The sequence below is a fragment of the Aphelocoma coerulescens genome, chromosome 4, assembly GCF_041296385.1.
Source record: "Aphelocoma coerulescens isolate FSJ_1873_10779 chromosome 4, UR_Acoe_1.0, whole genome shotgun sequence".
In the NCBI taxonomy this organism is placed as follows: Eukaryota; Metazoa; Chordata; class Aves; order Passeriformes; family Corvidae; genus Aphelocoma; species Aphelocoma coerulescens.
Window position 1 is genome coordinate 2,021,560 of NC_091017.1, and position 27,559 is coordinate 2,049,118.

General features: G+C 51.7%; 2 protein-coding genes across 4 annotated transcripts in view; one reads left to right on the plus strand and one right to left on the minus strand.

The window, feature by feature from the left end:
* SEPTIN11 (septin 11) overlaps positions 1–27,559 on the plus strand; it is an 85,801-nt gene that overhangs the window by 47,572 nt on the left and 10,670 nt on the right. For 2 of the 3 annotated variants that reach the window (XM_069012417.1, XM_069012418.1), the window contains exon 10: positions 1–3,125. The exons of the other annotated variant lie outside the window; for it this stretch is intronic. In XM_069012417.1, the coding sequence (XP_068868518.1) occupies positions 1–76 (76 nt within the window). In that variant the 3' untranslated portion in view covers positions 77–3,125. Of the gene's footprint in view, positions 3,126–27,559 lie in introns of those variants that run through there. 3 annotated transcript variants of the gene reach the window in all.
* CCNI (cyclin I) lies at positions 2,854–26,832 on the minus strand. Its single transcript, XM_069012423.1, has 7 exons — positions 26,497–26,832; positions 14,404–14,560; positions 8,856–8,990; positions 6,351–6,425; positions 6,048–6,188; positions 5,056–5,286; positions 2,854–4,458 (listed from the first exon to the last, which is right to left on the minus strand). Exons 2-7 carry the CDS (start codon positions 14,515–14,517, stop codon positions 3,997–3,999), a joined length of 1,158 nt encoding a protein of 385 aa, XP_068868524.1. The 5' UTR covers positions 14,518–14,560; positions 26,497–26,832; the 3' UTR covers positions 2,854–3,996.

Below are 27,559 nucleotides of genomic sequence, written 5' to 3' on the forward strand. Positions count from 1 at the left end.
CTCTGTAGAGTTTTGCTGTGCTGGTGCCTTGAGTCCTGCTTGCATCTCTGGACTTCGTGTCTCCAGAAGGACATAGCGGAGTTAGAGAAGGGCACTAATGGTAAATGGGATGGAGCAGCAGCCTGCCAGGTGAGGTGGCTCCGTTTGGAGAGGGGAAGGCCGAGGTGAGGGAGGAGCCAGCCGTGCTGTGAGCAGGAGGTGGCAGCACATGTCCTCTAGAGGTCCCCTGCAGCCCAAATTTATTTGTGACTGTTAGAAAGCTCGATGGCGGTGCGTGCCGACCTGCCAGTCCCCAAATCATCGCAGCTAGACTCAGCGGGCGCTTAGCTCGAAGGGAATGGGCTCAAAACATGGAGTAGCTTTCTTTACTGAGCAGGTACTAAGCTTCCGGAGTTTGTTGCCCCAGATTGTCGAGGTAGAAAGTGTCAGCAGAAGGTTTTTGGGGTTGGTATAGGTTTTTTATAAAGGTAAATTCAGGGAGAACAGCTCCATATGGAAAACAGTCACAATCCGTTGGTGGTGGATACGGGGCGGAGAGAAGGGAGCAGAAGGCACAGACACTGCCAGCGGTGTCTGTGGAACGAGGGCGGAGCTGCCAGAGGCCGGTGGGGGCTTTCCCACACCCTAGGGCTGGGAGAAGGGATGACGACGTGACCTTCAGCTGCTTCCTGCATGGCTGCAGCTGTTGGGGAAGAGGTGTCAGCGTGGGGAAGGGGCGGCTCAGAGAGGTTATTTGTCACCAGGTGTCCCCAGCAGAGCTGGGAAAGCCACTCATCCGCTCCCAGTTGAAAAGTCATGCTTTGGGCTTAACCCTTGTGTGGCTGCTGCAGAGGGTCTGTGCTCTCACGTCTGGAGAGCCAACTCATCGGGCTCAGGGAACCCGGGTGCTGCAGGGAGCAGCACAGTGTGTGAGGGTGAGATGGGATTACAGCTGAAGGCTTGGAAACAAGCGGCAGTGCTCTGTTGGGATGTGGCTGCTGTGCCCTGGGGAGCTCCCTGGGCTTGGGCACTGAGCAAAAGCATGATTGAGTTTGTGAATGCAGTGGTTTTATCCCAGTGCTCCTGAGGGAGATGAGGGGCTCCTGGCCTTCACTGCTCTGGGCCCCACGGGAGCACAGATCCTGTGTTGGCATCTTGGCCAGGTCCGTGATGTGAAGCACTGGGGTGCTGTGAAGTTTGTGGGAAGGTCACGTGAATGTGAGGACTCAAGGGCATCAGGGAATCTTTTCCTGTGGGAAACAAGAAGCCCTGGCAGCGCTCCAGTACGGCCCTGTGTTCCAACAGTGGGAGCAGCATAGAAATACCCTGCTGCTGAAGGTGATGGGGGCCATGCAGGGTGGGGCAGGAGGGGACAGCTGCTGCACTCGCTTCCAGGGAGGAGCAAAAACACCGGATGCTGCCGGGTGCCGCAGCCAGAGAGGTGCCCACAAGTGTCCAGGGCCTGTGCCAGGACAGCCAGACAGCAGGACGCTGCAGAGGTGTCTCACCTGGACCAGGGGCGAGTTTTGTGTCTGAGCCTTGTTGAGGTGGAGTTGCCTGGCACAAGGGAATTGAGCTGGGTTTGTGCACAGCACCAAGGAAATAAAATGTGTTTGTCTCCTTCTGCAGCCCACCGGGGCTGGGGCATGCCTTTGTTTGGGACTGGGCAGCAGGAAAGCTGCCTTGCAGCGAGAGAGACTGAGTCCTGCCTCTACAGGTGTTTGCTTCCCAGGGCTTGCCGAGTCGGCACTGTGGCTTGGCTGGCTCCAGGCAGCACAAGGAGGCCAGGAGGGGTTCTGGGCGATTTTGGGAGAGACACAGTGATGCTGTTAATTGGGTTCATTTTGGAAGACAGAGCTCTCCCCCAAAGGCTGGCACAAGCCAGGGCTATGCCCAGTGTGGGGCGGTGTAGGACCTAGTCCTGTCCTTTGGCTTTGGGGAGCAGGAATAGCGACAAGGACACAGTTACCTTCCCAGAGCGACACACAGCCATGGCTGCAGCACACCTGGGACAGCAACCTGCCCCAGCGGCACCTAAATCTCTCCTGAGGCGCAGCTCCCCTCCCTGCTGTGCCAGCCAGGCCGCTGCCAGCTGGCACAGGCTCCCTGTTGCCACGCCCGTGCCAGCTCCTCTCCTTGTGTGCGTGTGATGGGAACAGGCTGTGATCCTCGCGAGCGCCTGTGTGCTGGTGCTGCGAGCAGGGAAGGGGAAACGTGCCCTCAAACCTGGGGGAGAAGGAGCATGGGGAGGGGGAGAAGCCAGTGTAATTTTAACTGGAAAAGATGTGTAACATGCCATGGGGCTGGAGGCAGTGAGCCCCAGAACCGGGGATATCCTGCAGCGGCAGGGTGCTTTGCTGGAGGTGTGCTAGTGGCACCCTGAGCCTGCTCAGCAGCCTGGCTTTGGAAAACTGAGTCATGGGATGAGAAGGTCAGGGACTGGAAATACTCTAAGGATGGCAGGAAGGGCTGGAAGGGAAGGAAGACACACACCCTGCTGAGAAATGTGGTCTTGAGGGGGATTTTTTGAGCCATGGCAGGAAGAAGCCGGAAGCCAAGAGAAGGCTGTCGTGGTGGACTGCTGCAGTTAAGATGGCACCTTGGAAGGCACAGGGCAGGAGAGGCTCCGGCACAGGGGGCATGGAGCAGCATCCCAGCCAGGCATTCAGCCTGGAAGGGCAGCAGCACGGAGCACCGGAGCTGGGGCTAAAGCTGGAACTGCTGCAGAGGCAAGGAGTTCACGTTGGGTGGCTCCCTGGCTGCCCAGCACCTCTCATGTCACCTTTCCAAGGGTCTGGCACAGAGCAGCTCCCTGGCAGCCTCTGGTAAAACTGATCCAGGTCTCGGGTGAAAAGCACAACACCAGACTGGGAATCCAGGACAACTTTCTTTATTGCTACCAGAAGGCTTTCATCAGTACAATGGCTCTGGATACGATACCTTCCTCAGGGCTGTGGAGAGAGCTTACAGTCGGGACAGGGTGTTCTGAGAACAGGGTGTCACACGGAGGAGACGCGTTAAAGGTCTGACTCTTGGTTAGAAGTTACATGAACACAAAACTCGAGGGTCGGGGTGTTTTGTTTTGGTTCTGTGGCTGATAACGACACGTGTTCCAAACCTCAGGCGTCCGCAGCCACCCCAGCACCTCACCCAGCAGCGCTGGGAAATGTGCAGGGAAAACGAGGCTCTGCACAATTGAAGGGTGACACTTGATGGGAGAAGAACCAAGCCTTGGTGAGAATCCACACTGAGTGCAACACAGCAAGAAAAAAATAGTTTTGGTTCTAGTGATACAAAACCCATTAACTGCTTTCTATGTAGGGAAAGGCAAACTGGTGTAACTGGGAGAAGTCTCTGTGCAAGGCACAGAGCACCTTCACACTCCTGTGGGAATTACTGAAGTGGGGGGCAGCTTGCAAGCATTGGTTTGGTTTTTTTCCTGCCTAATCTCTTGTTTAAATCCAGTTTTTCAATATTCTCACATTTAAACACCCAAGTATGAACAAAAGAGGTTTTCTGTTTAGAAGGGCAAAAGAAAGCTGTGGTGGAGGTGGGGCAGGACAGAACGTCATGCACGAGACTGGCTGAGAACTAAAAGAGGAGGAAGCAGAAAAGGGAGCAGAGAGCAGGTGGGAATGGGATCAGAGAGGCATTAATTGGCTGGGAAACCCGGCACAGCTCCACAGGGCTGATGTGAGCTCTCGGATGTGGAGAATGGGTTACAACACACAGGAGCAGAAAAACAGTGGAACCGACAACACTAGAAAGGAACAGGTTTTTGCTACTTTTTTTGTTTGGTTTTTGGGTCTTTTTTAGATTTTTATACTTTTTTGTGTTTTTAAGTGCTTAAATAGTGGAACTATAATTAGCCGCACAAGAAATAAAATTCAGAAAAGGGTTGGGATTTTTTTTTTTCCTGGTTTTCTTTTGGCTCCCTTCAGTTCAGCCTGACAAGGTACGGCCCCTTCTCGCCCCGCTGAGGCCACGGGCTGCCAGGTCCCGTGGTGGCACTCGCAGCTACATGACAGACACCGGCTGCAGAGGCGGGCAAGGGGACACGCTGCCCTCCTGCCGCGAGACGTCGGCACCGCAAACAGAGCCCATGTTCTCCAGGGCCACTGCCTCCGGAGCCAGGTCTTCGTTGTAGAGGCGCTTGATGCCGTCGTAGAAGTCGTCCACTTCCATCTCTTCCACCTTGCGCTTGGCGGAGCCTGGCTTGCAGCCGCTGCCGGGGGCGGGCAGGTGCGGGTAGAGCGCGGCTGTACCTGTGACGGGCGCTTCTGGCCGGCCGTTGTCCTTGGAGAAACCCGGCCCTGGGACAGAGGAGGGCTGGCGGTGGAACACTCCTCTGTTACAGGTCACCAGGGTCTGCTGGAGGGGACTGTAGACATATACAGAGTTGGGCAGCAGAGAAGGCTGCAGAGTGGAAAGGTGATGTGCCACGAGCTCCCGGCAGTGGATCAGCTGCGAGCTGTCCATCTGGAGTGGGAAGACAAGCAGAGGTACCGCTGTTGTGGGATCACTGGCAGGGTGAGGAGAGGGCTCCCAATGCCCCAACCCCCTGTCTGCCTCACTTGCCAACAACATGCTGGACACAGGACCCCTACCACAGTGATTTCAGAAGATACACCCCCTGCTCCTTCCTGCACCTCATGGGCATCATGGGGGAAGGTGGCAGAACTGTGAGGCAATAAAGGATTTCACTGCCTGTTTTTAGCAGCTGGAGTGTGTTCCCAGTACCTGTGAAGCTCCCTGTATGCTGTAACGAATAGCAGAGCTGCTAACAAGTTGAATTTTTCCCTGGTGTGTTTTCTCCCTGGTGCAGCAAGGGCCTGTGTATATCATGGCACGTAGCTCCTCCCCATCACCCAGTGGATGTGGTCAGGACTGAGACCTGGCAGCACTGTCCCTACTGCTGTCCCTCTGGGCTGAGACCCAGCCATCCCCACATAAGCGGAACAGCAGGCAGCCATGGGCAGCAAGGAATCCCAGAGCCCCGGCTGGCCTGGATTGCTGGAGCACCGAGCAGGATGTGGCCCCGATCCCTCCCCGCTCCGTGTGCCCTGCCCTCCTCACCTGTGCCTTCTGGAGCAGCTCGATGATGAGAGCCAGCCAGTCGGGGAGCAGCTTCTCCAGCTCCAGGCTGACGATGGCCAGCGCCAGCATGGAGCCCTTGAACTGCAGCAGCTGGAAACAGGCCATGCAGTGCAGCAGCTGCTTGGTGAGCGCTGCCACGTGCTGCGAGGGGCTCGGTGTGGGCAGCAGGGCCGGGAGCTGCGGCCTGCTGGACACCGCCACGGCGTGGAACTGCGGGACACAAGCACAGGAGGCAGCTGGTGGCGCAGGCCAGGCCATGGCGCACCTTTGGAACAGCCTGGACACACAAGGGCCCTCCAGCCTGACCTTGGAGGCAACTTCCGCCCCGTGGGGAAAAACCCGCCGTGTTGAACCCCCCAAAGCTTGAAAACCCACCAGCCTTTCTGGTGGGACCTGCTTGGGCACTGCAAAAGGCCTTCCCATCCACCCTTCTCTCTCCAGCGCACATGTGGTGTTCAGGGTCCAGACAAACGCCTCAGGTGAGGAGCGAGGATAAAATTCCAGAGAGAAGCTCAGGACACCTCCCTTGGTCTCCTCTCATGCATGGATCTGGCTCTTGGCCGTGCAGGTCTGCAGCAGGCATGGATCCACAATCACAGCCCACCCTTGGGTCTTTCTCCATGGCTGCACTCCTTGTTTCCCTGCTGCCTGGCATTTAGCTTTGAGGAAAACCACTGGCAGTGAAGAGTTAGGGGCATGATTTTCAGGAGCTGTGAGTCTGTGGCTTTAACACACCCCAGACCAGGCCAAGAGGACAGACCCATGTTTTGGATATTACACTCCAAGAGTGATAGGTCCCCTCTGAAATTCTCTGGCAAGGCGTTTTCTTTCAGAAACTACAGGTACAGAGGAATTACAAGTATATTTCAAAGTCTTTGCTCCCCTACAAGTAGAATTCTTGTCTGGGTGCTTCTTGACACATTATTTGCACTGACAGACACCAGAAAGGACATCGGTAGCCCCTTACTTACAATATGAAGGAAATCCAGTGGTGTTGCCATGTGAAGATCCCAGTTCAGTTTATCCAGGATGATCTTCTCCATTCTGCGAATTTCAGCTGGAGAACAACCACAAAAGCTATCCCGAGCCAACACTTTCAGTACTGGAATCCTCTGCAAAAGCCAAGGCAAAAAAGGAAACAACAGAAAGCATTAGAGAAATCACACCAAATGCTTCGTTCCTGTCTTGGCAAGCGTCAGCCACCACAAGCAGGCAAAGGTAGGGCAGGAAGGGCAGATATTCCGACAATGCCAAGGTAGGAAGAACAGAGTTACCTCATCTTCCTCAATGGTCTTTGCAGCAAGGAAGAAGCAGCTGATTGCAATACAGTTCAGGTACTTCGGACGGGCCTGCAGGACAGGAGAGCAGAGAGGGCTCTGTGTCAGTGTGATGCAGCAATGATGCCCTGATCCTTCTGTTGGGGCATCCCGAGCCCCAGCGTCTCATTCTGGATGTGCAGGCTGACCTGTGACTACGCCCTGGCAGTGGCAAGCTGTGCCAAGCACAAATCCCTGCTCCGTGACGTCAGGCAGGGCAGGGATCTGCCAGCCCCGCGATCGGAGTGGGCAGCGTGGGACTGGAAAGAGCTCGGATTTAGGTACTGCAGCAGAACTGGGAAAGAGAAAATCCTAAGGGGAGCTCCTCCCCTCTCAGAAAAGCCACTTCACCTGCTGCAGCAGAGCTCTGTTCTGAGTGCTGCCGTGGGTCTGACACGGAATGGGAAGGGAAATGGGAATTGGAAAAGACTGTCTTTGCCTGGGGAACTGTAACTCAGAAAAACTTTTAAAAAAACCCTTGTGAAATTACCACTTGTAATTTCACACTACAGTTCCCAAAAATGTGGCCCAGGGATTAGGGGGGGAGAGCTGGTCCCTTCTACAGGGAGGTGGTTTTTAGGCAAGTTAAGTGGACTTTGGAGGGGAAAGGGGGATTTTTTGTGAGATTTGTGCATGTGACCACCTTGACAAGGGGCTTCACTTCCACTGTCAACGTAACAACTGCTGGCCATGGCCACCTCTTCCAGAGTGGCTGGGGCTGGGAAAGGCAGAGGCTGTTCCTAAAGCCTGGCACAGCTGCAGAGCCATGAACAGCACCTGGCAGCTGGGCCTCCTGCCTGCAGTCAGAGATGGTGAAGGCAAAGGGAAGTGAAAATCCTGCGCCGAACCTGAATTCCACTCACAACCTGCACTTGTGCATTCAGGTGTCCAAGGGAATGAATTCCCTTAGGGCAGGACTGGGACTGGGCCCTGCTGAGAGCTAACCAGTGCTGTGCAGTGAGATACACCAACACTGCTGGCTCTGGGTAACAGCCAGTCCCAGCAATCCCAAAGTCTGCTCCTGGGGAAGGGACTGGTGGTGTTCATTATAAAATCCCACAGAGAAGCCCCTGGTGAAAAAACAGGAATTCAGCTGCATCACAGGAATGAGCTTCATGGGAGAGGAAAACTGGGGACGGAGCACAAAACCCCAGTGCTCATCCAGGCAAAGCCTCCATTCCCACTCACTGTCCAAAGCATGCAGTGGGCTCTGGACAGGTATTCCTGTGCTTTCAGTAGAGACTCCCTGGCTGCTCCAACTTGCTGAAAGAAAACCTGCACTTGAGGGCACTGGTTGCTGAGGGATCTAAATCTTTGCCATCTCAGCATTTCAGTGAATCAGCTGCTTTGGGTTCTGAGTAACTTCCATGGCTTGCATGAAAACATGATCAATGTTTATTAATATTTCAGGGGGGAGTTAATGAATGATGTCACTTGTGTTCTACCAAACTCTCTCACACGGGAACGCAAGGGCACAGGCTGGGAACACATCCTCCAGCTCTCATCTCCTAAGGGATATTGCTTACCCAACACAGTGGTGGTGGGGTGAGACACGTGCAGATGAGAGCACGGATTGGTGAGGATGGAATGTAACTGAGCAAATGTGGTAGGAGACTAACTTCCAAAGCCTGACTTCACAGCTCCAGGCCAGGCATTCCAGGCTGGAGCACAGTTTGTTTTTTTACTTGGCAGGTGCAAAGTGCAGCCCAGCTAACAGGGCCAGAGGGGCAGCAGGTCCCACTTGGAGGGAGCACAAATGTTTTCCCCCTTTTTAAAGCACTTTCTATGGAGGAACAGCCTTAAACTCAAAGGGGCTCATCTATTCCGGTTGGGTTCAGCACAGCAGGAGGGCACAGCTGTCACATGGACAGCCTCCACCTGTGTCTGCTTCCCTTTCTCCTTCCCACCCCTTGGACCTCAGTGCAAGATGCAGTCCATCAGGCTGTAGAGCAGCTTGGTAGGGAACTGCTCCCCCAAAAGTCATTGCCTGTGTCTCAATCTTCTTCACCCATTTTTTTTCCCATTTCCCTGCACCAGCCCCCTTGCCAGGCCCAAACCTCTCCTCGGTTTTTTTCCCCAGCTGGTTTCCTGCTAGCAGGTGCCCCAGCAATTCAGGGTGGCACAAATGGGAGGAAGGCAGCTGTGGAGGTGAGCAGGGCCCTTCCCTGGTGCTGGTGTCCCAGGGCTGGGCTGGGGCTGCAGCCGGGGCTCGTGGGCACTGCCTTTGCCTTCCCGAGTCAGCCCAGGCTCAGACAGGGACTGGTCTCTGCGTGCCCAACCTCCCCACCCCCGGATCAGGCTCTGGAGCAGAGCAGGTGCTGCCCACACACGTGTGAGCAGGGCAGGGGTGAGTGCTGGGGAAGGAAGCGCTTCCATCTGGCCACACGGCTCGGACCGCACACGCCAACAACAGTGCGGCAGCGCCGGGAATCCGCTCCCCTCTGCAGAGCTGCAAATATTTACCTTTACTGCTGCTAAAAACCTGTCCAAGAGACTGATGGCCAGGGCGAGCGTTTCTGGGTAAAGGTGGAACTGGTACTTGAGCTTGGCCAGCCACTGGATGACCTCATCCCTCTGCCTTGGAGAAATGGCTACATCCTGAGGGAGAGAAAAATAGACTCTTCTTACACATGGGCTGAGAAGGTCCCAAAGGACCAAAGGTTTTACCTCCACAGGAGTCACTCAGCACAGAAACAAAACCTCCTTTGGAAAGGGGGAGCCTGGAGCCAGCCCCAGTCACCACTTTGTCCCCACAGCTACTTATCCCATCCCAAAAACCTGCCCTGGAAAAGACAACTTTCCTTACAGCAATGTCACACCTCACTCCAGTGTCACTGTACGGTGGGGAAAAGAGGATGGGTGACTTGTAGTTTGTCAAGCACTGGCAGGCTCAGCTCCAGAGTAGTTCCCAGAAAGGTATTATTTAGTTAGTTATTATTTTTTATTATGTTTTTAACCTCCTCAGAACCATATGGATGTACAGAAATTCCCAGCTGGAACAAAACTCCCCTTGCTAACAGCAGAGTGGAGGGACCCTGCTGGCATTTTGTGAGGGAAGGTTTATTTTTTTCTTCAGATTATGGGGATTTTTTTAGCTCAGTATCGTTAAAATAAAGAAAATCGCAGACAGCTGACACAAAGCTCTCAGTGGCTCAGTTAACTGGGAACAGGGCTGCAGCAGCTACAGCTTCCCCTGCAGTTTGGGTTTGGTGCTTGCTTTGGGTGTTTGGCCCGTGTCTCTCCCATCGATCTGTTTGGACAACAGCTACAGTTCAACCACATGCACAGCTCAGTCATTGACATAAAATCCTTTCCTGTGACCCAGTTGAGAAATACCTCCAGCTCTCCTAGAGCCTTGCTCATCAACCAGGGAACTGTCTGGCCTGGCTCCGATGGGGATTTTTGGGCATGATCAGCAAGGATGCGTCCAGAAGCGTGAAAAGCAGGGCTGTAACTGCCCCCAGCAACACCATGAGGGCAAAGCAGCAGGAGTTTAGAATAAAACCACCCCAGAACTGATAGAAAATAAATACTTCAGGCTGCATCCACCCCTGAAACAAGTAGGTGTACCTTCCATGGACAGTAACAGTGCCCGTGTTCTGCCCTGAGCCCCAGCAGTGCCCCGGTGTCACGGGCACTGTCTGCTGCTCCAATGGGCCTCTCTGCTCTCAGCTGCTACTCAGCTACAGCCTGGATTTTCAATAAAAAGTACCTGCTATTTTCTGCACTCCAAGAAACACTGGTTCTTTCTAAAATCATCGATGCAACTCCAGGGTGAAATGTGAGGCCCCCTGGGGGCAGGATGGCCCAGGAGCACAATGAACACACCATACACCAGGAGAGGTTGTTGAACGCTCTGCTCAAGGTGTTTGGGACAGTGGGAAGGGACCTGGCTGTTACAGGGGGGGAAGAAAGGGGAATGCTTGAGGAGGGGGTGCAGATGGCATGTGTGGTGTTCCTGCTGGGGAGGGAGGGCTCTGCCTCAGAAGCATGGGAGGATTTCAACACCACCACCCCCCTCCTCCAGCCCTTCCATCCCTGGCAAATCCTGTTCCTGCTCAATCCCACCAAAAGAGGCAGCAGCTTCCACAGCTCCCAGTGGTGTCTGTCCTGGCTGGGCGCTGTTTCCCTGTGCCTGCCAAAGCAAAAGGTGAGGCCTTCTCCTAAAAACAGCATGGCTGGGAAGGGTAAGACTGTCTCTCTGTGCTGCCTCTCCTCCCCAGCCCTCCCGAGGCCTCTCCTTGGATCTTCTGGCCCTTCGTGGGCCGCCAAAAGGCACCATTTCAGACTGGGGGTGGGCTTTACCAGCAGGCTGGAACACAAGGAGCAGCAGCTGCACAAGCAGTGCCTGCAGGGCTGGTCTTTGCCATGCGAAGGGAAAGGGTGTTTGACCCAAACCCGCAGCACAGCTGGGATGTGCAGTTAAACCAACCCCAGCCCCACAGTGCCTGTGGGAGGAAGGAGCAACTGCAAAACACCCTCAGCTCGGTGCATGTGCAGCACAAGGAAGGCTCCAAAATAAAACTGGCTCCTTAAAACTACCTGGGGAAGCAAAGTAAAGAAGGGGAGTCTCCAGCTCTTTTTGGCACCCTACAAAAAGGGTGTCTACTTCAGACCCTAGCTTCAAATAACGGAGCAGGACGGTGGGGGCAGAATCCCCTCACACAGACAGGTGAGTTTAAACACCAGGAAAGGTTGTTACAGCCAGGTTTAGGAGAGAGGCAGCAGGAGTAAGAACTGGTCCCCCCGCCCCCACAATCCCTGCTGCTGCTCCATGCAGGGCAAAGAGCTTCCCACACAAATACCAGGCTTTATCCCTCTCCCTCAGAGCTGTCCCTGGGTCACCCTCCGAACACAAATAACAAAATGCGGCACAGTAAAATTAATTAAGCAGCGAGGTCACTGATCCTTAGTTAACTGAAACTAAAAGCAAAACTGAGACACTCTGGTGGCTGAAAGTGAGAAAGTCCCTTTGGGTGGAAAGCGAAGGTTCCTCCTTGGGGCAGAGGTACTTTCTGTGTATCACCCCTGCTCCAGGCAGGTAAACCAGAGGCCATGATTTGGGCGCTCCGGAGTGCAAGCACAGAGCAAATCATCTCTAGGAATGCTGATCTCTCTCATACCTTGAGACTTTTGGAATATGCAGCCTAAAATAAATACTATCTGTGAACTCAAACATGACTCTAGTTTATTTCTGCCTAATCTAGAGAAAACACCTCAGCTGATAATCTTTTCCTTAACGTCTGCTGTCCCAGACAGGTGTTCTGCTCTTTCCCCCTATCTGTTGCTGCCTGGGCCCTGTGGGCTCCTGGGCAGTGAGCAGGTGGCCTTTATTAGGACTGGAAATAAACTGAGCTCTCCCAATTCCTCAAGAGGTACAGAGAACAAGTGGGGAGACAGAGTGAGCCAGAACAGGAAAGAAAGGAGACATGACACAAGTGACACTTTCTTTCTATAAAAATAAACCCCAAACTCTTGGCTCACGCCCTTGTCAGCCACAAAGTTACGTGGTAATATGCAAAAATAAACCTTTGACCAGTCTTTACGGCTCCATTTCTCAAGCCTTAATCCCAAGAAAACTTCTGAATGTCACCTGCATGTAATATAACCCATGGCGGGAGGGGGGACCCCAGAGGGGAAAAGAATCCATTCAGAAGCAGGAGGAGGTTCCAGACTCAGCCCACCTGTTTTTTCAGGCTGAAAAGCCTTTGTGAGCTCTGGCTTTGGTATGCTGCACATACCCAGAACACTGACCTGCATTTAAAGGAGGGAAACGGGAGTTTTTAGACAAAAAGCACGGACAAAACAGAAGAATCATGTACATTAAATCACCAGGAACAAAGTCCCCAACATAATCTGCACCCCATCCTAAAAATGAAAAGTCTTCCTGCTTTTATAACTACAGCTTTCTTTCTTCCCCTAAAGACCTCAACTGACACATATTTAGAAACTGAGTTTGTTCCGGTTTTAAACACCAGAACTAAAAATGTCTCCTGAAGAGTCAAAACAGAAAGTTTACTCCCCAAAAATACCTCCCTAGGGTCTCCAATCAGATCATTTGATTTCTGCAGACGCACTCAACGCTGTCAGTGGCAAAGCAGGTGAGTTCCATTAAACCTCTGTGCAGCCGGTCCACCCTTGGAGAAGGGAACAGAAAGTTCCACACGCTTCGGGGTGCCAGATCTGATCCCCGAAGGATGCAGATTTCCCGATGCCATGGGAAATAAACAACAGCGTCGTGCAAGGGAGGTTTTAGGCTGCTGCAGCCGTTTTCAGAAGACAGCAGGGGATATTGGGGAATCTGATGTTATCTTCTCCCAGATACTACAGAAAATAGGATAATTCACACTCATTGTCCATGCCTGCGCCGTCGCCAAAGTGAACACTGAGGGGACATGGGACAGTGGGACAAGTTGGGTGTCATGAACTGTAGGAACAGAGGGAAATGTGTCATTACAGACAGGAGTGTTCTCAGCTGCTCCATGGCCTCCCAAGTCTGGATTTCCCCTGAACAGGCGGCTGTGTTTATGCTCTCCTCTCCATCTGACCTTCCTACATCTCACACTCACACACACGCAGCTTCCACTCCCAGCTAGTGATTCCTTACTGCTAGAAAACATTTAGTAGCACAGCACTGATAACACCAGTGTGTGAGCTGACATGGAAGAAAATAGAAAGAAAAAGGTTACACCAAGACACGCGTTTTGGGGGTAGAAATTCCAAGAGCAAGGACAAGCACAGAGGAGGGACTGCTGGGAAGTCTGCCTGAGGCGGATGGTGGTTTCTGAGCCACCAGAACCAACTTCACCAAGGCAGAAAGGCAAGTGCCTCATCCCTGTGAAATCTTCACCCATGAATCTGGTTTGGTCCCTACCCTATCTTGTTATCCTGTAATCTTATCTCCCTACATTATAATCACCCCAGGAGTACTGCCAGCAGGGAATGACAGGCTGGTTTACCATAAGCCAGAATCTTAAGCTGTACGTGCTTCAAGACAGCCACAGCTACAACACACTCCACACCTCTGACAGCCAGATCACTCCTTTGGAAACTGAAATGTGGATTAGCAAAACTAATACTGAGGCCCCTAAAAATGTATTTGCTCCTCCCTCACAGCAGCAGCTTCTTGTTTGCCAGACGGAGAAAACAAACACGACAGGGATTAGCTCTGACAACAGCTGACTTACCTGTGTGAATGTTTCATGTGGTGCAACAACAGCAAGCCTGGATCCGAGCCCTCAGTGTGGTTATTTCAGCCCAACCCGGCAACAAAGGGCCAGAAATTCTGTGACAACATCCTCACGTTTCACATTTTGTTTCAGACAGAACTTTGTGGAGGGCACAGGTGTTTGTGAATGCTCAGGCGAGACAGAGCCTCCCCCAAAGAGCACAAACCCACTTCACGCTGTGTGAAGCCATGAGCAGCCTGGTGCAACCTCCCTGTGGCACAAGCCAAGAGGGGGCCTGGACTACAGAGCCCCTGTGGGCTCTTCCACCCTGAATTTTCCTCCAGTCCTGTGAGAACATTCCTCACTGGAACAGGCCAGTGCCTGGCTCTGCTTCCCTTGACACAAGCTTGCATCCTGCTCCATAAATAGTCTGGCTGGAGTCAGTGGGGTTCTTCCTGGAGCAGGCATCAGATTGGTGCTGTCATTAGTGAATTACTCCAAGAAAATGAAACTACTTTTAAGAACTGTTGCAGGGTTGGTGCCCAGCAGAAACAGGTGCTAATAATCCACACAATTTGTAAAATCAATTTAATCAAGACTATGTATGTGTGTGCTTTCACAAGCCCAGCAGAGATCTAACCCTGTGTGCTGTGCAGTGTGTTCTGCGCCCCTGGAGGCAGGTGTGTCCCTCAGATAAAGAGGGAATCACTTCCTTCAGAGGCTGATTCCCCAGGTCTCAGGAAAGGTAACTGCTCCTGAACACCTCCAGCTGCTCCCATACTGAGCCCCCCGGACAGTCTCCAGCCTCTGCTAGGATGGATGATGTGAAAGACAGACATTACCTGATTGGGCTGAATTTTCGGCACACGTGCTTTCCACATTTGAGCTTCCCTAGAGATTGCCATCTCCAGAAGGAGAGACAACCTCTGGCTCTCCAGGGGTCCTGAAAACTTCATGGTAACCCTTGGATCCACCTGCCACCCAGCTGGATACAGCTACCTGCAAAACCAAAGAGAGCCAGGTGAAACACTGAGCTGTGCCTGTCCAGGTAAAAGGCAGCGCAGAGGGGAAAGCTGCAGGAAATGGAACTGTTCCCCCAGCCCTGGCGCAGCCTCAGTCGGCACTAACAGCCTGTCAAAAAACTTGTCCATTACAAATGGAAAACAAAGCAGAGACAAGGTTCTTATTTTTTATTTCTTTAAAGACAACGGATGCCATCACCTGCTCTCAAATGGAGAAGATGATCTGATGGAAAAGGTCATTTAGGTAGTTCTAAGACTGCCTACTATGACTCTGGCTGCAGATTTTTGACAGTATTAAATCACTTAAGCAAAACAATTCAGGCCTGAAGGGTAAATCCATGGGAAAGTTATTGAAACTTCAGTTCTTTGCGTGAGGTCTTGTGCAATCCCCCAAAGGTGGATATTGGCCAAACACTAACCAGGCATTTTCACATGAATACAACAGTCCGGGCTGTATTTACAGGAAATAAACAAGGTGCCGACTCCAAGAAAATAAACAGAATTCACAGGGAAAACAATCCATTATTATAAATAATAACAAAAGCGGCTCTGAGCAAATGAAGTTTCAAGGTGCTTTCCCAGAGCTAAAGGAAACCTTAAAGATCAAGACTGATAGAGAACAAGTATTATTCTTTATTCACACAACCTGCACCAGGTATAGTACCACACTCCAGTCCCACCTAGAGCCCAGAATGTTTTAAGTGGCAAATAAATGTCAGGGCCCTCTGTCCTGAACAGGGACCCCATCTATTTTAGATTTTTATAAAACAAATGCTGCTCCATGACCAAGGGGCAGCCTGTACTGGCTTGGCATATCCCTATACAAGATTTCCAGATGTCACTGCATAGACTGAACACCTTGGAATCAGGAGTCCCAAACAGGACCCCATAAGCTCTGTGGTTTGTCTCTTCCCACCAGCCCCCAAATGGCCACTGCAGGCTGAAAAATCCCTGTTAGAAGTTCCTCACTTGCCCAGAGGGAGACTCTGCCTGGGGAAACGAAACTCCAGAACCTCCAACCACAGCAGCTTATTTACGTCCATTTACGCGATTTTGCATTTCTTTTTTAAACCTGGGGCTGATCCTGAGGACACTCACTGTAAATGGGGCTGAAGGGGAAACAGGGATGCACATTCACAGCCTCACCTCCAGCTCCTTCCCTTGGGGGCTTCATTAGCATCTCATGATCCTCCCATCAGATGCCACAGTTTTCCCTGTGGCTGGACTGGTTCCCAAAGGCTGGATCCCTCACTGGCTCAGACCACAGCTGGAGAAGATGGCAAAGTTGGCCTGAGCACTGCACCAGGTGGAATGTGGCAGGAGCAGGACCAGACCCATGGCACAGGCCGAAGCTGGGACCAGTGCTGAGAGCTGGGGGACTGGGAGCAGCTCACTCCACGCTCGTCAGGAAAAAAGCAGGAGCTATATTTAGCCCGACCATGTCTCCTAATATGAAATATTGATGGTCCTTCCTTGGTTTTGCAGGAAAGACAGAGTAATTAGCCAACCCCCAAATCACTGCAGACAACACAGGGAAAAGTTTCAGGCCATTTTCTTCTGTTGTGACTGATAAACATTCCCACCATGTTTACAACACAAATGGGTTTCACAGGCCTCTGGAACCAGAAAAGAGCTTTTAGCTACCCTGCTCCCCTCTGAGGTTGTCCCTGTGCTGCCTGGGCTGGTCAGCGGCCCCAGCAGAGAGCTTGGGGCGTCCCTGGAGCCCCCTGACATACCCAGGGCCCTGCAAGGGGCATTTTTAGTGAGCACTGCTGCCAACTCCTCTCCAGTTGCCAAGGGCAAAAGAGAGGGGAAATAACCTTTCCTTTGTAAACCAGGGACGTAATTCAATTGAGGGCTGAGGCACAATAACCTTTATAAGGGAAAAAAGAAGAGGAATGACGCGCTTGAAAGTTTCCCTTGGAGCAACAGTGGTGCACAGTTTTCCAGCACAGAGAGCACAGCCAGGCGAATGGCCAAGCACCCCGGGGCTGAATCCAGTTTGCATCTGCATTTACATAGCTCTCCATCAGATAAATTCGTGCCATTGGAAAAACACGCCAGCAGGACTTCATGCAGGCTTCCCAAAACACAAGGGAGCCGGGGCAGAGCTCCTCATCTGAGAGGATGAGGAGCAGGAGGGCTGGCACAGCTTCCCAAAATCCAGCACAGGGAGGTACACGGACTCTTGTCTCTGCCCAGCTCAGGATGATAACACCTGAGCAGCCCACAAAGCGAGCCCAGCACTGCAGGTCCCTGTCGGTGTGGCAGCACCCCTCAGACAGCAGCAGGGCCAGCAGGGCAGATGAGCCTGCCCCCACGCCAAACACTTGCTCCAGCCAAAAACTTCCCGTGTTTTTCTGCAACTGAGCCTGAGTTCCTCCACAGCTGGAGGAACTGCCCAAGCCAGGACAGTCACCATGAACTAACTCACCCCAGCTGTCTGCTTCTTTCCCTGACTTAAAATTAAACTTTAGCTCTAGGGTGCTGGCTTTTTGGGTTTGGGTTATTTCTCTTCTGTGGTTACTTTGGGAGTTTTTCAACCACTGTTCAAACAGTTCCTAAAGTTCCTAATCTTCACTGGAAGGTCAACTGGCTGCACTGAAACCTCTTAAAGAATAGATGGGGAGTTAATAAAGGAGAAGTGATCCCAGTCAAGGCACCGGCTTTGACATCTCCTGTGAGGAGCTGCAAGTCAGATCTCGCTCTAAAATTAGAGCGAAAACCTTGGTGCAAGGTTTTCACTTGTGAGAGGCATTAAAGATCACCTGCTTATCCACGGTAAATACCCCAAGCTGATCCATAAAATAAAGACTTCTCATCTCCTAAAAATCTCTCTTTGGTCCAAGTTTATAGCTACCTTGGCTCAAAGAAATACTTTTCAGTTTCCCTGGAGAGATTTTAGGCTGCAAAGTGCTGCAGGCTACAGTTTCCAAAAGCAGTTTCTGCAGGAATTGGGGCAGACGACTCCCTGGCCAGAAACACTTCATGGTTTGGGGGGTGCATTCGTGTAGGATGCAAAATAGAGGAGTTGGGTTTTTTCCAAGCCTTGTAATCACTTGCAGTGACTATAAAAAGTGCCCCCTGCACACAAAAGATGCTGTTCCAGGAAGGTACTATCCACTAGCAGGACAAGCTCCTAACACAGCTCCTGATTTTCCTGCCTCCAGTTGCAATTTAACTGTCCTGATACAACTGCACTATAAACAGGATCACTGAAATAATTCAGGGCAGTAACAAAAACCTCTTTGGTTTCGATTGCGACTTGTTTTCTGTTTGCTATGGGGGGGGTTGTTTGTTTGCTTTTTTAACACAGCTTGTTTTGTAAACAATTAACAAGAGTTCTAGGACTAGAGACAGCCCAAACCCCACTGCCTTTGTTTTGCACATCAAACCAGGTGGGTATTCTGAAGAAGGGGGGCAATTCCAGTAGAGCTGAACCACCACACCAATTTCTGCAGGCCTCATTAAGTATTATCAGGGACCAGCAGCCAGATCTGCTTCAGCTTTAGCAAGCAATAATAAAACCTCACAGATGACCTTCAAACAGATTCTTCTGGGCAGTGGGGGGAAGGCGAAGCAGAAGGAAGAGAGGAAGAGACTGAATTCCTCGCAGCTCCAGCCAGCCATCTGTGATTTCAAAGGATCCAAGCCTACTGCTAGCAGGAATGTCTAACTGCAAGTTGTGATTAGAAATTTCAAAGCTGTGGGCGGGGGCTGGGATGGATGTTAATTTTAGTACCTGGGGCTTTCTCTCAGCTTAACTCTTTCCTTACCCCCCAGCAGAGAAGCAGTCTGGAACTCTGTGCTGGGCAGAGGGAAATCCCAAAGCACAGCCTGATGTGACAGCAATAAATGAGCAGATGACCAGTGTGGGTTCCAACCACCTGGTTTGGGTTGTACAAAATAAATGGCCAGTGGAAACAGCTTGACAGTACTATTGTGAGACAATAAAAATTTTGCAAGCTAAATGGCTGGGAAAAGTAGGTTCGGGAATGTAATTTCAAATGTTAACACCTAAGGAAGCAAGTCGGTTTGAAGCAGATACAAACACAGTAAGAATACAAAGTATGGTCACATACAAAGTACAGTAAGAGTTTTCCCCATGAGAAGTGTGTTCGTGTCAGACCTAGGGGGCTGTGGGTGATCTCACACCTTTAACCAGCAGCACGTTTGAGCCGTGGCTAAGCCCGAATTGGGAAAGAAGCAATTTTCTGGAGGCTGGGAGAGGAAGAGGGCCCTTTCCACTTGTCTGTGTGACTCACCCGAGCTGCCTCCCACAACCTGCCACAAAGGCAACTCTGTGAGGTATTTTGGCAGCCTCCTTCAGGTGGGCTCATCACACGCTCGCTCGCCACTTCTTTTCCTCCAACCAGATTTTTCCTGGGAGTGCAAATAAAGCTGACCTCATTTTGGTGCCGGTTTTCCAAACAGATGAATTTTTCCAAACATTTTAAAGGAACCTGCCAGCTAAAGCCATGGGTTGAAAAGGGAATGCAGAGCAGTGTTTTGATGGGAGGGAAGGGAGGAGTTTTTATGTCTGTTTTGAAACAGAAATCCCAGGGTCCATTTAGCAGCTAGGAAGGAGGGGCTCTCTGGAAAAGGGCTGCTCCATAAACCGGACCAGTTCTAAGAGATCTCTGCTATCCTTCATTCCCCCAGCCTTGTGACTGACACCAGGGGTTTGCTGTTTACAGGAAACCTAAACGGTATTTTTCAAAGTAGGGACTTTTAAAAAACAAGGTAGAAGATGAACTCCTGACTGAACTTTCAGACAATGTCACCATTCTTCTCTCCTGGTGAGATGGGCGTGCTTCCAGACCCATGCCTGCCCCACTGCCTGTTCTAGTGGCTCTGGTAGGAACTGCCAGAGGAGGAGGAGGAGGTGGAGGTTTGCATTTCTTTTTTGTCTGGCAACTGCCAAGATGAGTCCGCCCAAGCAGCCTTTGCCCAGAAAGGCCTTTGGTCAGTAACGGCTTAAATATTCCACGCCACAGCTTCGGAGTGGTGCAAACAGGCTGTTTTAATCACAGCTCCTGTCCCTGCTGCGGCAGCAACACACCAAGCAAACTGTGGATAAAACGGAAATTCAGGATTCAGCCCTAGGAGAACAGCTCCAGCTGCAGAACGTATGTGTTGATACAAAGAGGAGATGAAACTCAATATATTTTCATGAGTTCTGCTCTGAGATTTTGGTTTATTTGAAGCTAAAAATCAGTGGAGGATGTAAACTCCTCACAACATTTATAAAAATCAGCCACGGGATGGATTTCAGTAGGAATGGGCTCTGCTATTTTTTGGCAGCAGATCCCAAGGCTCAGGCACAGGTGAGTAATGTGAGCCTTTATTGTGTGCACTGGGGTGTCATGTCGAGGACAGTCAGCCCTCACCTGGGATAATCACAGTGGTCACATGACAAAAAGATGGTGCCATCTTCTTGTTCAGAACTGAAGCACCAGGCAGAATAAAGCAGAGAAACGAGCATCTGCTGAAACAACCCTCACTGTTTTTATGCTTTTTCCAATGTAAGTGACAGGTAAATCCAAGACAGCAATGGCTGAGCCCTGTACAAATTCCCTGTACACCACTGGCAAAGGGACGAGCAGCTCCCAGAAACAACTGACCCTGGTTTGCACGCCAGCCTCTGGGTTCCACTCTGGGACTCTCAGGATCTTTTGGGGTCAAGGTCCAGGACTACTGAGGAACACCTGTGAAACTGTGAGGACCTTGAGGGTGTTGCTGTTGCTGAGCCACCAAGCCAGGGGGCTGAGGGAACCCCAGCAGTTTCCAAGGAGCATCACCAGCTGCCCCTTGACTTAGGGAGAGCCGAGCACCCACTCAGCAGCACCTGGGCAAAGTCTATATAAGAGGCAGCTGAGGCAGCACCACCTTCTGCCAGAGCTGATGTGGATCGGCGTTGCTGTGAAGGGGGATTCTGGCAGCCCTGCTCCAGTATAACCAGTCTCAGGCACGCTGGTGGCACACCATGGGGCCATTTCTCCTGCAGGGAGTGCCCAGGGCCTTGGTCCTGCAGAAGGTTTGGTTGTCTTGGAGGAGCTGTGGTGCTGAGTGAAGGAGTTTTAGGAGGAAGTGAGCAGGCTGCACACCATCAGAGTTTCATGGCAGATGGACAGGATTTTCTCTGGGACTCATCAGGCTTGGAGAGCCTCAGTCCCACCTACAATAAAGAAGCAGGCAGTGCTCACCTCCACCATCACGGTAAGTGAAGTGTCTGGGGGAGAAGGGGAAGGGTGGAAGCAGGTGTCTCCTGGCACTAAAAGGAAAGCTGCCCCACCTCAAGGTTTATAACTACAAAATAAGTTTCAAAGGATGTGGGGTGAGAGGACAAGGTGGCATCAAAAAGATAACAACAAATGATACCTAAGTGGGGTCACTTTCAGCATTTGCATGTAAGCATGGACACATCTATGAGGTTCCATTATGGACAAATCCCCCACACCCTTTCTGGTAGGTAAGCACGTTGGGGTGCTTCCCTGAAGCATGTATGCTTACGAACACAGCGTGGGGAGGTAGCAAGGCGAGGTGTGTGCAGGTGAAAGAATACAGAGGTGTGGTGCGATGGCTCCTGTGAGCTCGGAGTGCTGCAGTGGAGGGATACAGGCGCTACTGGAAAGAGGAGGTGCTGGTGCCTTGGTCCCTGTGGGGGACTCCCAACGACTGTGGCATGTGAAAGCAGAACAGTGTGGCAGAGCACAAGGAAGCCAGGAGGATCCGGGACAGAGGGGCTCCACTGGACCTCCCACCCTCCTACAAGGAGGGGCTTGTTGGGACGTGTGAGTGTCAGAGGCTGCCTTGGCTGCAGTGACCATGGGATAGGGGAAGCAGCTGGGGATGAGGTTACACAGAAGCCAAAGCCCAGCTGGAATTGCGTCTGGCAAGCTATGGGAGGGACTAAAGGGGCTTGAGTACTTGGGAAGCAAGAGGAAGGCCAAGGACAATCTGGGCAGACTCCTGGCTGGAAGTAGGGTCTGGATAAGCAGACAGTGAAGTGGACTGGAAAGTGGCTGAATGACTGTATCCAGAGGGTGGCAACCAGTGACATTTCTTTACTGGGAGGGTGACAGAGCTTTGGCTGGACTGCTCAGAGAGGCTGTGGAGTTTGCATCCCTGGAGACACTGAAAAGGCTCCATGTTTGGACCTGGTACAGAGCAACTGGTCTTAGGTGGCCCTGCTTAAGCAAGGGCCTCAGACAAGGTGACCTTCAGAGGTACTTTCCAGCCTCAAGCACTCTAGGATCTCAAGGGCTGAAGGCTCAAAGCAGCCCAGATCTAAGGGCCCAGAGCAGCTCGTCTGTTCTTCAGGCAGCAGGAAGGCTTTAAAATCAAAAGACAAAGGAGCAAACCAAACCTGGCATTATGTAATGTCTCACTGGTAGTCTTCTAAAAGCAACACATGCAGAGCATGATTCACTTCTCCCACCACCAATGTAACTTGGTATAAATCAACAGTAACTTGAAGGAAGTCACTCCGAGGAAAACCAAGCTCACCAAGTATGAGGGAGAGCAGTAATTTCATTAAATAGGGCCAGAGGCTTTCAAGCTCATAAAAACTAACTCTCTGCAGGCAAGGGCCAACAGGCATTTGGAATTTAAAGCATCATGCACCACCTTTTGAGTAAAATAATCCCCTGAAACCAAATAAATACAATGCCTCTGTGGGCAAAAACACAGAGACAGGATTCAGCAGTACCTCTTTTTGTCTTTTGGCAGTAGTCAGTCATTAACATCAATGAACAGCAATAAAACCAAACATGTTTATACCCAGTTCAACACCCACATCCAAAAAATGTCTGACTACAGTGGCTTGATTCCTCTTGACAACAACAAAAGAAAATTTTGTCTGAAAGCGTTAAGTGCTCACCAAGGCCAATACTTTGCTTTGTAGATTCTGATTGGCTTCAGGAAAAATTAGTGATTAGAGCTAATATCAGGATATAGTGTGAGGCAGTAAAAAGAGGTAATTATGAGGAAATGAGGAATTATCTGCTGTTGAAACAATAGATCAATTATGAGGTACAGCACAGTAGCTGCAGAGCAGCATTCTTGTGCTCTGAGGGTACTGTCTCCTCTTTCTCATCAACCAAAGAGGGTTGCTCTTATAAAGCTTAATTATCCTCCAGGAGCTTGAGCTTGCTGACTAATTAGCGTCTTGTTGAGACAATACAGAAAAGGACGTAATTCCAATTGTCCGCAAAAATAGCACGGCACGGGCACAGTCCTGGCTCTTCCCTGCGCGTTCGTCTTGCCTGTCCTACGACAGTCTTGATATAGCCACAGCTCCGGACAACCTAAAGCCAGTCCCGAGCCTAAAATAAAATAAACCCAGACATGGGAGCTCTGAGAGGCGGGGGTACAGATAAAGAGGAAGGAAGCAGAGTGTCTGAGGCAGTCTGTAACAGCAGCTGGAGTGCTCCTGCTGCTGCTTCCACCGCTGAGTTGTGTGAATCCCACTTTGCTCCTGTCACTGCATGCACGGACACACTCGCAGAGCTCTCACAAACGGAGACTAAGCTTAGTTTGATGGTTCAGCTGTATGGCTGCAGTTAGGAGCATGCCAACAGCCCCAAGATTTACAGTCAAAATTATTAGGAAAGGGTAAAGGTTGAAGTTTTTAGGAGCCAAGTTCTTGTCCAGCAGACCACTGTAGTCAAGCCACCCCAGCCAAGAAACAGGATCTTGCTGTGTGCGGTGAAAAACCACCAGAAAGGTACAAAAGCCTCTGGCAGATGGATTCATCCAGCAGCGCCCATCATCCTGGTAAAGATGTTTGGTGTCTGGGCTGATGAGCAATATGGAGTATCTGCAGTAACACGTTATTTATGAGTGAGCTTTTAGAGGAGTTTATGGCACAGCAAGTGCAAATACCCACTGTGGTTAGTAAATGAGTGTTGATAATATTTGCAGTCAGCAAACACACAGGAAGGGAAAATGTCAGACCACATCTGCTTCGTACAGAGACTGGAGGCACCTGAGATTTCCTTCCATCTCAATGACTTCACTGTGCTTTTCTGGCTTTTGAAAACAGCTGTTATTGTGCTGTGTTCTCAAAGAAACTATTCTCAGTGAAGTAGAATCCCCCTTGAAATCCACCTCCTTGATGACCAGCCTGGCTTCCCTGGTGCTTTATTGGAGTGTGCTGGTGACCAGTTCTTTGGTCAGGACCTCCTTGGGCCCCACAAAGTCATGGGAGCAAAGGCAAAAAGGCATATACAGGCAGGTTCCTGGGCAAGCTAGTTCTCAGCCCAGATTGTACCTATTGCAGGGGAGGAATACAGATCCCACAGCCGTGTTTCACTCCATCTGGAGGTGCGTGTCTTCTTCACTCAAGGTTTGGTCCATGCTCAGGTAATCGAGTCCTAAGGGTTACCATTTGGCAGTCAAAATACCATGTCTAGTTTTCCTGAGGCCACTGGTCCTGCCTGACTTATAAAAAATCTCTCAGTATGAAATAAACTGCAGATGTTTTATCTCTCCCTTCCATCGCCCAGTTCAAATGGATCATTTACATCAGCGTGATGCTGAACTTTATTTCCTAAATATAAAATGTGCCTCATAAAAACACAAAGATTAGACCCGTGAATATAAGTGTTCCCAAAAAGCCAGTTCAGCATGAGGTCAAGACTAATTACTGCTTTAACCACTGGATGGCTGCAGGTGTGCAAGGGAAAGCATCTTCCAGCAGGCCCTGAGGGAAGGTGCCTTCCACCACAGGGACGCTGCTGGAGGTCTCATTTCAGTCCGTGCACGAAGAACACTAAGAGGCAGGTGAGCACAGAAAAGCTGAGGATGGAAAATGAAAGAGACTGTAATTACAGGGGAGATGCTCAAAGCTGTAAAAAGCTCTGAACACTAGGTCCACCAAAAAGCTTCTCCCAGGGCAGTGACACGAGCAAAGACAGCGGCATTGAACAGCCTCGCACTTGGACAGACCCCTGATTAAACTGATCAATGTATGTACATATTACTGGATTCACCTGAAAATAACCTGAGGACAACTAATTTACCCACAAATGTTGACAGCATCAAAGGGTTACTGTAAGCTGGAAGACAGGTGTGGAGACAGGGAAACACAGCTCCCAAGACCTGACCAGAGAAACGCCCCACAGTTCCTGCTCACTGTGGGCTCTCACCAGCACGGGCTGCAGCCCTGTGACACCCCGAAGATGGAAGAGTGGGAAAGCCTGACCCTGGCTGGCATCCAGCAAGGAGGACCTTTTGTGGACAGGATCTCAACAGAGCAAGTCTCTCACCAGAGGCATTATCAGTATTTTTAAGGAGGGTCCCAGACCAAATAAAGTGCAGAGAATACTGAACAGACACAGTAAAAGCAGCAGCTAAGATCAGTTCTGCCACATCAAACTGTACCTAAGTTCTACACGGGGGTGAAGGATAATTAAGTGTGTGTGTATCTATATACACACCCCCCCCCCATGTGAAAGTTCAGTTCCTACTGGGGAGAAGCCAAAAATCAACTTCCCACATCCCATGCCAAGGTTTGTGTAGGCACTGATGAGAACGAGCCCTGCCCTACAAGCCAGCCAAACTACTTGACAACCAAATCTGAATCAGTTGCAGGGATCCAAAATCCAACCCTCGAGACAAGGAAAAGATGTCATGATTTGATTTTTGAGAGACACCCTTACCTTGCCTGACCTGGACTCCAGGTGCACCTACAGTGGGGCAGAGGTGGGGGGCACAGCTGCCACCCCTGCAGGCAAAGGGGAGATGCTTCCCTTTCCCAAGTGTGTCATGCACCACTCGCATCTTGCTCAGTTTAAACATTTAATTAAAAAAAAATCTCACCCTTCTGTCTTAAAAAGGGGCTGTGCCATGTACACGCTGTTGCAGCAAACCACAGAAAGAAATGTCTGGGAGCAGACAAAGGCTGGTGCTGAAATAATTTTTAAACTCAAGCTTGAATCAGCTTGCCGTCTAACACCCTTACTTTTAAGAGTGGTAAAGTGAGGGATTGTTCCTTTTTCCCTCCGCTACAGGGTCAAAAGGGGAGGATAGGAGAGCAGGTTTTTCTGTGTTCAATGGACAAGTTTTCAGGAGGATTTTTTTTTGTCAGGCTGCTTTCTACTGTAGGCACAAAAACCCATGGCAATCTCACTCCTTTCAGTTCACCCCTCTGGAGATGGATTTAGAGAACACAATGCTGCTCTTCCTTCAAGGAAACTTCTTCCATCGCAGACGGGAGAGCTAAGAGGGAAGCGGGGAGAGAGTGCAGCCCATCTGCAAATGAAATACACAAAGACAAGGGAACAAAACCCAAAACCAGGAGGCCTGCAGGAAAGCTGGAGAGAGACTCTTCTTCAGGTACTGTAGCGATAGGACAAGGAGTAATGGGTACAAATTGAAAGAGGGGGAAATTTAGGTTAGATGTTCGGAAGAAATTCTTTACTATGAGGGTGGTGAGACACTAGAACAGGTTGCCCAAGGGAGGTCGTGGATGCCCCAACCCTGAAAGTGCTCCAAGCCAGGCTGGATGGGGCTTGGAAAAACCTGGTCACCTGGAGGTGTCCTGCCCATGGCATAGGGGTTGCGACTACGTGATCTTTAAGGTGCATTGCAACCCCATAACATTCTATGACTGTAAATCCCGTGCGTCGCGCTGTGACCAGAGTCACACCCGGGGCACAGATGCGCTGCTGAGCCCCTGCATGGGGCACGGGGTCACGGCGGAGGGGCGGGAGAGGACCCCGCGCCGGCACCGACGGGCACCGCATCCGCACGGGCACACAAAGCACCGCTCGCAGGATGCCTTGCGCGCGTTTATTTTGCGCGTGTGTAATTACAGCGTTTATAATTACAGCGTTGCACAGCGATGCCGTGCGCGCACCGCGCACGCCCCCCACACCCCCGATCCCCCCGTCCCCTCCCGGCTCTCACCTCCCCTGCGCGGCGGCGGGGTGCCCGGCGGGGCCCGGCCATCAGCACCCCATGGCGGGGCGGCGGCGCCGGGGCTCCTCCGCGGCGCTTCAGCACCGTGCGGGGCCCATGCCCGGGGCGGCGGCGGCGGCGGTGGCCGGCGGGCTCCTCATGTCGCCATGACGGGGGAAGGAAGGGTGAGGGGGTATCTGGGGGGGGAGGAGAGGGGTAGGCGGGCCGCCGCCGCCGCCGCGCGGGAGGGAGGGAGGGGGGTTAAACTAAACTAAAATAAAATAAAAATTAAAAGGGAGGGGAGGGGAGCGAGAGGCAGCCCGCAGCCAGCCGCTTCCCGGGGGGATCGGGGAGGGGAAGGGGGGGGGGAGAAAGAAGCGCCGGCGAGGCGGCGCGAGCGCCCCTCAGCGCGGAACCGCCTCGCCTCAGCGCCGCCGGCGGGGGACAAAGCCGCGCGTCAGGGACACGGAAGGCCGGCGGCGGCTGGAGGCGGCTCCCCCTTCCCGGTTCTCCCCTGCCGGTTCACCCCTCCCGGTTCTTCCCCCGGCCCGGCGGCTGTGAGGGGGAGTGGGAGGGCTGGGGGGGAGAAAGGGGACTCTTTTTCCCGGCGGAAGCATCGCGCGGCAGTGTGGGTTCGTGCGACGGCATCTGCGGCGCGTGCGCGGCTCTGTGAGGGCGCTGGGGGGGGCTCCGGGCAGGGCCGGGGGACGATCGTTAAAGTTGCCTTTAAAACACTGGCGAAGCGATAGGAAAATGTGTTTGTTTGTAAATTCATTGTAAATGAGCCCCGAGTTGTGCCGATCTTCGGCAAAAGCGTCATGTTCTCGCCTGTTCCGTGCATATCCCGTGTTTCCCAGCCTGTGTGTGCTGGAACTGAGCTCCCTGTGTTATCCGTGGTGATCCCGTATTTACTGCCCTGCAAAATGTAAACAGGGATTTGTCCTGGGCTTTATTTACTTCCTTAGGCCTTTCCCTGGCACAAAGGCCTGCAGCACTGTCCTTTTCCTTGTTTCCAGGCTGTATCTGGCATTCCCACTGGCAGCACAAGATGCCTGAAGTGCCGTGGAAGCTG

Coding starts and splice junctions, on each gene's coding strand:
- CCNI (XM_069012423.1), bottom strand. CDS start 14,517: ATGAAGTTTTCAGGACCCCTGGAGAGCCAGAGGTTGTCTCTCCTTCTG. Junction 6,426..8,855: donor GGTTTTTAGCAGCAGTAAAG/GTAAATATTTGC, acceptor CCTGTCCTGCAG/GCCCGTCCGAAGTACCTGAA. Junction 6,189..6,350: donor AGACCATTGAGGAAGATGAG/GTAACTCTGTTC, acceptor TGGCTTTTGCAG/AGGATTCCAGTACTGAAAGT.